Source organism: Dysidea avara, chromosome 12, assembly GCF_963678975.1.
Source record: "Dysidea avara chromosome 12, odDysAvar1.4, whole genome shotgun sequence".
NCBI classification, from domain to species: domain Eukaryota; kingdom Metazoa; phylum Porifera; class Demospongiae; order Dictyoceratida; family Dysideidae; genus Dysidea; species Dysidea avara.
Genome location: NC_089283.1, coordinates 1886573 through 1896333, shown reverse-complemented (window position 1 = coordinate 1896333; position 9761 = coordinate 1886573). Strand labels below are relative to the sequence as shown.

Below are 9761 nucleotides of genomic sequence, written 5' to 3'. Positions count from 1 at the left end.
ACTGACTCTTATTTCATACACTTTTAATAATTATTGTATTTATTGTACTGCTTTGTTTGCTACACACATTATATTTATTCACTATAAAGTGTTAACGGTGCATGACGGTGGGGCTGGAGAATGGTAATGTATTGTATGCTAGCACGAAAACATACATGTGTACAGAAACGTGTATACATGCACTCTGCATGTATTACTGTTATAAGTGGTATTGTGTATAACTAATTACAATTCAATATGCACGCACACCTGGAAACACCAGATTCTCATAAGAGATCTCATTCTATATAGTCCAGGCCAATTGTAAGCATTGTATGTTACTGTCTGTAAAATTACAATACTGACACAAATCACACAATGTGCATGTACAGAATTCAACCATGGACTATATAGAATGAGATCTCTTATGAGAATCTGTCAATGGAAATGCTGAATTGTAAGATGATCTGAGGCAGTTCAGTGAATTGTCCAGATCTATAAAGAAAATAATATGCAACCACATCAACCAAACAATATCACTGATACACACCACACAAACTTTATCATTTTCCTTGACTTGATGACTTCCTGAATGAAGTTTATATTATCAGACACAAAAAGTAGCCTATCAAATGTTTAGCTGTATTTAGGGAACATTGCTTTTACACTAAATTGAAATTGGTCACTATTGGTGGAGAATACATTTGCTAAATATTTCTGGTACAATGAAAACTTTTCTAAATTTAAACATACTAAGCAGCTGAACAATATTGAACTACTGAATTTTACTGTTTTTATTAGTAAATAGGGACCAGCAGGCTACAGAAAGTTGTGAAGCAGCCTGGAGTCTGAAACTAGTGAAAAAGATCCCAGGCTAGGGTCATTAACATTAAGTCACCACCTGTTCTGGAATTCCTTTCTGCATCCAGTTTCAATTCCAAGACCTTGACTTTATACGTAGTGGGATACAATAGCACTTCTGATAATAAAACCGAGACCATATATGTAATATTATACAAATCATATAGCCCACTATATACCTGGTTTTACTCTCACCGCTAATTATAAGATGCTTAAAGCTTTATAAAACATTTTGACCTCCCCCAAAATATATAACTTGCTTGTAGTAGTAGCAGTTGCTATAATAACACAAATAGTATAAAATAACAGCATCAATAGGAGCAGTGTATGTACAATCTACTATAAACCTACAAAAGCATAATATAAAATACACAAAAAATAAAAGGTCAGTTCACACAAGGTAGTTTTGTTCCAGTCACTTGGGTATAGTAATGTCTGGTCTTTGGAAAGGAGGCAGCACATCCACATCAGAACATTGAATACAGTTGGTGTTACGTGGGAACTCATCCTGTTGTACCCCTGGTTGGTAGTCTCCCACACCTAATGGCCACTCCTTGGCATGAGGCTTAATATGGACTCTATTCTTAGTACCAACTCTATTCTTAGGACCAAGCACTGGCTCCTGGCCATGTCCTTCATTCTGTAATCCTTCTGGGTTAGGCAAGGTGAGGTTTGTTTCAGTAGAGGCTGGCTTGCTATTGCCAGCAGATCGAGCAATAGTTTTTTCCTTCATCTTAACAACAAGCTCATTCCTTTGGGGTGGCACAAGATGATTTTCAACTAAGCTGTTGATATTAGGTGGAGCTATACTTCTGATTAATGGCTTGGAGGGATCTGGTGTTCCTCTTGTGACATCTACCGATCCATCCTCAACAACTAACTTCTCGACCTGCTGTTCTCCATCACTTTCCTCTCCCTTGTTCTCATTGGCCAGGTCACTGTCATCCTCAGTCTCACTGTCATCGTTATTGGCACTTTGCTGGTTCCTTTAAAAAAAGAGTAAACACATTATTCATCATTAGGAGCTAAAATGACAAAAATAAAAGTTTATAAGAGACTATGTAATACTCTAGAAAAGGCAGTTAAAACTACCCAATGTCTCTGCAAAGTCTGGCTGTAAGTCTGTCATAAATACTAACAAGTAAATGTTGATGGATAAGATTCTAGGTTAGACCAATTGCAACGAAGTGACTGTTCTATTAGAGGAGTACCTTTTCTTTAATGTGCAATTGACATACAGTTAAGAAATGGGTTTGTGTGCGTGTGTGTGTGTGTGCTGCTGGTGCAATGATCAAAATCTTGGAAACTCCAACAGTGTTAGCTACATACTGGGTATATGATATTTCATGTCTGATTATGCTCCCTCTCCTCCCAATTATCAATTACTCAATTACTGAAAAGCAAGTGGCTATTTCGCTTTGTTTTCAGCTATGCTGTACCTGTTACACAGAATTATGAGCAAAGAACAGGACAAGAAGCCACAGTAGTATGCCACGTGGCCCAAAAAGTTGGTATGTCACACCGCAGGTATATTGACAGGAAAAAGCAAACACAAATTTCACGCATTTGTCATTCTGTGATCCCTTATCTAAATGGAACAAATTTTACAGTGGAGTTGTCTGCCTGGTACGGTAGTCCACATGCCAAATTTGAAGGAACCACTTCTGGTAATCCGGCGATACAAGCAACCAAAGTTTCAGTTTTTTCTTTTTGCACACTTTGCAAAAATTACAAATACGCAGTCCGATCACGACCTGATTTGGCACACTTAGAGGGCTCTAAATGTAAATACTAGTACCAATTTTTGTGTGAATCCAATGAACATTCACAGAGTTATGACTGATTATTTGCATAAAAAGGTTGAACTTGTGTCATGCCTACAGGGTAAACCACACCACAGAAAGAGTTGCAAGTAGGTTTGTGGATAGATTAACTATTGTAGGAGTGCCTTTTGGTGGCATGGAAGGAATTGAGATAAAGACCATAGGCGTAACAATTGCACAATCAAGTTTCATGAATAAAAATACATTGCCTACCAGGACAACCGCTTAGGGGAGTAAGCTTAAAATTGGCATGTAGATGGATTAATATTTATAGAAAGTATTTTCAGTGGTATAGTAAAAGCCACTGAGTTGTAATGTAACTACCAACCAACTACTATGCGTAGCAAGTGCACAATTGAGATACTCTAATACTACAGTCACCCTATTAGAGCATTCAGCTATGATGATACGTCACTCTATTTGAGTGTTCAGCTTCACCTTCTAGAAAGATCATTTACTTAACAAGTCATCCCGTAGTAATCCAAACAGATTATCCTGTAGAGAGTTCACCTACATAACAATTCACCCTGTAGAGAGTTCAGATACAAATGTGTCATCCTGAAGTGATTTCAGCCGCAAACAAGTGAGTCCAGCCAGTTCAGCTATGTTACAAGTTACTCCATAAACAGCTGAGCTACGTAGCAAGACATCCTGTAAAGAGATCAGGTACACACAACTCAACGTTTTGGCTACAATCATGGCACCATGTAGAGGTCACCCTTTAGCTATGTAACAAGTTATCATGTACAGAATTTAGTTACATGACAAGTCACTCTGTAGAGAGTTCAGCTATGTTACAAGTCACCTGATCGAGAGTTCAGCTACATTTCACAGCTTTTTTTTAGCAATCCCTATTTCTCTTTTGAAAATAAATTTTATTTTGTGTATAATTTTTATATTAATCCTTTGTGGAACTATACTGATAATGAACATTGTCTTGAATAGAACAATTTTACATTCTACATAGGAACACACAAGAAAGAGATCAAACTGGATCATGTATATAGAGTCTGAATTAACATTATTAGTGGTGTTAATAGCTGTAGTGCATGCTTTTCAATTCTCAGATACACTTGACTGCTTTATTAGAGTATCTAGGTGACTGCTTTATTAGAGTATTTTGATCTTGAATAGCCTTCCCATGTACATCACGGAATGGAAAAAAATCCACCCTTTACAACCAAGTCTTCAGTATAGATTAAGGTTCTTGCTCTATGCTGAGTTTCAGATTTCATTAGCAACACGCAGTCCACACCAGCATACCCAACACTAAATGTGATCTTTTATGGTTTCGCATGTGTAATGGCATTAAGAAAAGGGGCCAAGGATCATAGAACAACAAGTTAATAAAATACTTCTAAAAAGCAGGCACCCATGTAATTAATATAGCTAGCTATATAACTTTTGTATCATACAGTACGATAGTAACTGTTTAGTAGGGACCACAAAAGAGTAGGCGTGGACCACGGAATAATATCACCCAAAAAACAGCCTCAATTTTCCCTGATGACGATGAGGCAGTATTGGTTAGGTAAAACTAAGCCCAAAAAAGCTTTCAGATTGACCCGAAACGCTTTCAACAAGTTGCTACGGAATTTAAAAAAAATTTTATTTAAAGGAATTTTCTACTGATGAGTAACTGACTGACTGATACCTTCAGACAATCGTAACTTGATAACGGCTAAGGCTATGGGCTTGATTTGTTCACTGTTCGACGTCGCTTTGGCCCGTCTGGTGCCTTTTGACATACCACAGTAAGTACAATGCATTCTTCATGGACTTACCAGTGTCCTCCTTTGTGTCCCATTCATCTTAGTGTCGATTTGGTGGTAGCATGTGATGGCTTCCCTTCGTAACGGAAATTGTCTGTATTTTTCGTAGTGGCTGTATTGATTGCAGTGGTACTTTTCGAACAGTTCTTGATTAGTACTGCTGTGTAACGGGTTGAACATAGCAGACAACGAAGCGTAATGGATACTTCACTTTTCAGATGATAATTAATATAGCTGGGGTGCGCGGCGCCATTCAGATGCGGTATGCATGGGTCCACCAGTCATAATAATTATTTAGAAAAAGAGTTAACAAACAAGTACACAGAAAAATTTGGAATTTTCAACTAGAGTAGGGACCATAGCACATCGATAAAAAGTACTGAAACAAGTTGGGAGTAGTGCACGATATTAAATCACAGTAAAACAATCAGAAGTGTTATATCCCTACTGTGCTCAAGATACCATAATGGAAATGTACAGTAGGGATATAACACTTCTTATTGTTTTACTGCGATTTAATATCGCACACTATATTCCAACTTGTTTCAGTACTTTTTATTGATGTGCTATGGTCACTACTCTAGTTGAAAAATTCCAAATTTTTCTGTGTATTTGTTATAAAATACATGCAGCATTTATTCCATGTATTTCATAATTCACATTTTTTGTTGCAAAGGAAGTATAACACAAGCAAACTGGTTTAAACTACAAACACAACACCCAGAGCTATCTTCTTATTTGCTTTATAGTTCATGTATGTAAAAAAAAATTCTCTCAACAAAGCCTGGAGTGAGCTCTTCGTTACCATAAGGGAGAGACACGCCCCTTTCTACTCAAAGGGATATAGAATTTCTAGCAGCCTATAAGGATCCCATGCTATTGTTTTTTTTTTGGCCATTACAACACCTGTACAGCCCACTAGGAAGGCTATACACACCATATTCATTTCATCTGCAGTTGGTTTCAAACTGGCACAATGTATATGCCTCAGAGTAAAGCTTACCTACATAATACACAGTCTATATAGAGCACTCTCACACTAACATGTGGGTGTGGATATAGACAAAGAAATATATGTAAATCTCACATGTTCATTTGGAAAATAATTTCAGGAAACTGGGCACGCCCACAGCTGGCCACACAGGCTGGCTATGGGGGATTAAAAAATAATGAAACAAGGGAGGTTGCCTACACCTGCAGATATACTAGTGGACATTGTAGGAACAGTAAACTGTAATAGTTGCCTTACATGCGTACATACTTGTAACACTATTAATGTGTGTACATAATTACGTGATCGCGTGATAAAGAGAGAGTCGACCTCGTGTTTCCTATATGGTACTGTGAGCAGTTCGAAACTGAGCAGTCAATTGTGCTGCAAAGAGCTAACAAACCAGTTCAGTGTATATACAAGGGAAAAATAGGAAATTCTATAATGTATCTGAAACAAACAGAACAAGAATTTTGGCAATTGGTTACCATATTTGACTGGTTAATAGCTATGGTTTAGCCACCCCCATATAGTAGCTGCTCCACAGCCTAGAATTAGTCAAAAGAACCACCTTCGGATAGGAACCATGGCTTGTATCTGAATAATTGCACTGATGCAAAAAGATGCTTTTAAGCAGAAAACCAAGCAAAAGAGTTGGAAGTTAAAAATGAATAATAATATTAAAGGATTCATGGATCCATATAAAAATATTGGGCTACTGTCACACAAGTCCATAGCAGTTGCCCTCAGATAGTAGTCACATGGTTTTTAAGTTATGGTAGCCGTGGCTAAATATGGTACTTTGAGAGAGCAACTGCACACTGAAATTATCAGACAGAAAATACGTCATATAACATAACAATGTATGCCTATAAAGGAGCTAGTATTTATGATTACTTTAACACTGGACAGTACCCAAATGCTAAATTTGTTTCAGCACTAATCAACATATTGTGGAACACATGTACTAGGAATTGAGGACTTGCACATGATGTAATTGCTAGGCAACCACAGCTGTCAGCCATGCTTGGAACAATGTGGTAATTGAAAAGCGTCCACACACCATTTGCAATGGTTTACTGTAGTAAAGCAAATGTATTGAATGAATGCAGCTCATTACAAACTGTAGAATTGATGAAATTTTTAAGCCATCAATTCACATAGCCAAAGTTGAAGAATTCTATTTCAGACTTACCCCTGCTTCCCAGTGTCAGTACACCCAGTGCTTTGTGGCTGCAGTGATACAAAGGTGTGTTGTTGACATTGAACAAGCTGTTGCCTTTTAAGGGTTTTGCTCCATCCATTAGCTAAAATCATAACAACAACAAAAATTACTTACAATGGACCACACAATGTACGTGCAATTATGAGGAGGTCAATACCAGAGAGACACAACGTAAAATATTTTGTTTGAGTTTAACCCAGGTTTGGTTACATTTGTAAGGTTTTATGAACCATGATGAATACATAAAGTATGTCAGGAAGAATTTAATTTCTGTGTAATCATTTGGTACAGGATTAGTGTTAGATGCTCTTTATAATGTGTAATACACAGGGTCCCATCTATTCTATTTACCTTGCTAAAATACACTTGTTTGTGAGGCACCCTGATCTCAGGATCTGCACTAATACAATGGACAAGTGTCTAAAATTAAATGGCATCGGTAACTCAATTATCCAAGCATTGACTAATAAGGCGAAGTGAGAGTCTGTGGTATACAATGGCAACCACAACAGGCAAAACTCTGAACAACCGATTCACTGTTCATTTTAGGACAATGCAATGATGAAAATACTACACACAGAGTTACAGTACATAAAGTGCAAGCTTGCATTTTTACTTATCTATGTGGTTTTCTATACCCACAGTTTAGTTTCCACCAAGCTACGGTATAGCTTTAATCCAACATTGCTTGAGCAAGTTGCTCGCAAATTAACTAACTCGCTAATTAAGGGGCGTGGCTACCATTTTCCTTGCGAGTCTTCATCCCCCGAGTCATAAGATGAAGATTTGTGAGCAAAACGGCTGCCACACCCCTTAACTAGCGAGTTATTTAATGGCGAGCAACTTGTTCGAGCGACGCTGGATTAAAGGGTGTACCGTATATGTATCACATGATTAATCCAATACTCACTCACTCTACACAAGCACGCATATGCAACACACAGTCAATGTGTATATAGTGGAACCCCATGTAAGGGACCAACTAGTGGTAGCTTTAAAGATTTTGATGAAATATTACTATTGTATGGAGGTTGTCCCTTTTCGGAGGTAAAATTACATTAGTAGGGGTCTATATGGGCCACAGAAATGGTCCACTACAGAGATGTTAAATGAATGGTGTCCTTTATACAGAAAGTTCTGTAAGACAATTTCCACTGCACACACACACACACACACACACACACACACACACACACACACACACACACACACACACACACACACACACACACACACACACACACACACACACACACACAAATTACAGGGTAGGTGCACTTTGAGTGTGAGTGTGTGTACAGTGTGAATGTGTAGTGCGTTACACACACCCAGTGTAACACACACCACACCTTATGCACTCACCAGCTACACAACCACAAATACACAAAGATGCCACAATAATTCTAAGATGTACACACTCAACCATATATTACACACATTTCACATACCCACAACCACTATTTCCTCTGCCACTTCAACCTCACTACAGTCAACTGGTTCCACCACTTCATCATCATCTTGTGCCAGTGGTGGGTAGATCAACACCAGTAGCTCATAGAGTACCTCAACAACCAAGTAGAGACAACAGAGTCGGAATATTGGAGATAGGAATACCAACTATGAAGGGTGGTACAAACAGAATATACAATATCATCATTTAACACACGTACTAGCAACACTATAATAAAGGCACGTTTAAAGCAAGTTAATTTTACCATAGATCCTTCATACTTTTCAAGATATAATTTCACAGATAACTCTCGTGCCGTCCAGTTACTTCGTCTTGCATCTAGTACGTATTATTTTTTTATCATTACTTGAAACTTGAAATTGTACGCGCGTCGTTGCGCGCAACTATTTCGAACTATTTACACTGACAACGCACCAAATCTAACATCTTCGCGTCGTAATCTTCGTCCATCTTCAAAAACAACAGCGATAGTGGAATATCAGCTTGTTGTGCACCCCTTCTTATTAGATTAATACTTTGGTAAAAGAAGTCGCCCACTGTGGTAAAAAAGGCGGGAAAATAAACCACTGTGTGCCAAGCCCAGTAATTTTTTTTTTTTGCCTAGTAATTTATATGTGGGGTGCGCGCTATGTTAGGCAACTTTATTATCATGCTGGCCCTATGGACTTTAGTTGTCTCTCTTTCGGTTGTCCAGCACACTTGCTCCTTGGTGCTGGGGGTGGTAGGCAAGGGCAGTACATCTAGCCCGGGAAAAAAAACTTTATTATCATGGTCCCCAGCCACCCACGCATTTGATCACGCGAAGGTCTTCTGTCCTTTTTCTTGGCCCTAGTGGAATATTGCTACAAACTGACATGTTTCTTGTGCTCATTCATGCTTACATTCAAATGAATAAACTTTTCATTCACTTGAGGGAATTTTATAAAAATCGCTGTAGTGACTAATGAATGACGATTAAAACTTTATGGACGAAAACAACCTTCTTAGCATTCGACTTAGAACAATCAACGGGGAAGGAGACCTTTAGACAACTACTACGCTAGGTTTCAGGTGTATACTTTATTAATGCCCACTTCCTGGGCCAGACGACCTTCGCGTGATCAAGACTAATCAAGGCCATGGCATGGTCCATTTAGAGAGAATAGAACCATTAAAATGATATATCTTCGGACTCTCGCGACCACATAGCAAAATGTCAAAAATGGGCGTGGCGATGTAAAAACAATTGTTTGGAAACTCACCGAAGAATCAGATACGAGTTCATCTATGACATGTAACCAGCAGGATACTACTGGTATGGTTGGTGTCTAAGCTGTCCTCCAAAATTGTTAATTAAACAGTCCTTGAGGATGGGGGTGATGATCAACAAGGTAACAGATGATCAGCAGACCACCAACCTGCAGCTGGACAAGACAATGTTGATGTGAATCAGGTCATGATCTTAAACTTGACAATCTAGGTGATAATCAACCAGATGTTGATGGACTGACTACATATGAGACATTGTTGACAAACAGACTATAAAAGCTACTGATCCTAGTGATCTAATTGGAAACCAAATTACTGATGTGGAGGACAACCACTATAAAATAATACAACCTATATTATGGCTGCCTGTGCATAGTGTGTTGTGTGTGCA

The 9761-nt window shown here is 38.3% G+C and overlaps 1 protein-coding gene across 3 annotated transcripts; it reads right to left on the bottom strand.

Moving 5' to 3' along the window:
- Positions 1-1104: 1104 nt before the first annotated feature.
- On the bottom strand, positions 1105-9187 carry LOC136241558 (uncharacterized). 3 transcript variants are annotated; one of them, XM_066032791.1, is made up of 5 exons: positions 8537-9187; positions 8367-8440; positions 8100-8268; positions 6622-6733; positions 1105-1826 (listed from the first exon to the last, which is right to left on the bottom strand). In XM_066032791.1, the coding sequence occupies exons 2-5, from the start codon at positions 8367-8369 to the stop codon at positions 1256-1258; spliced, it is 855 nt and encodes a 284-aa protein (XP_065888863.1). In that variant the 5' UTR covers positions 8370-8440; positions 8537-9187; the 3' UTR covers positions 1105-1255. The 3 variants fall into 3 exon arrangements, with proteins under 3 accessions (XP_065888863.1, XP_065888862.1, XP_065888864.1); XM_066032790.1 differs by lacking the exon at positions 8367-8440 and having other exon boundaries at positions 8537-9185; XM_066032792.1 differs by lacking the exon at positions 8537-9187 and having other exon boundaries at positions 8367-8527.
- Positions 9188-9761: the final 574 nt, after the last annotated feature.

Bases quoted from the DNA above. Each gene is read 5' to 3' on its own strand.
- LOC136241558 (XM_066032790.1), bottom strand. From the start codon at position 8,572: ATGGACGAAGATTACGACGCGAAGATGTTAGATTTG. The intron at 6,734-8,099 runs GTATGTGAAATG...TTATGATTTTAG, and splicing joins AGAGGAAATAGTGGTTGTGG to CTAATGGATGGAGCAAAACC. The intron at 1,827-6,621 runs GTAAGTCTGAAA...CTTTTTTTAAAG, and splicing joins ACTGACACTGGGAAGCAGGG to GAACCAGCAAAGTGCCAATA.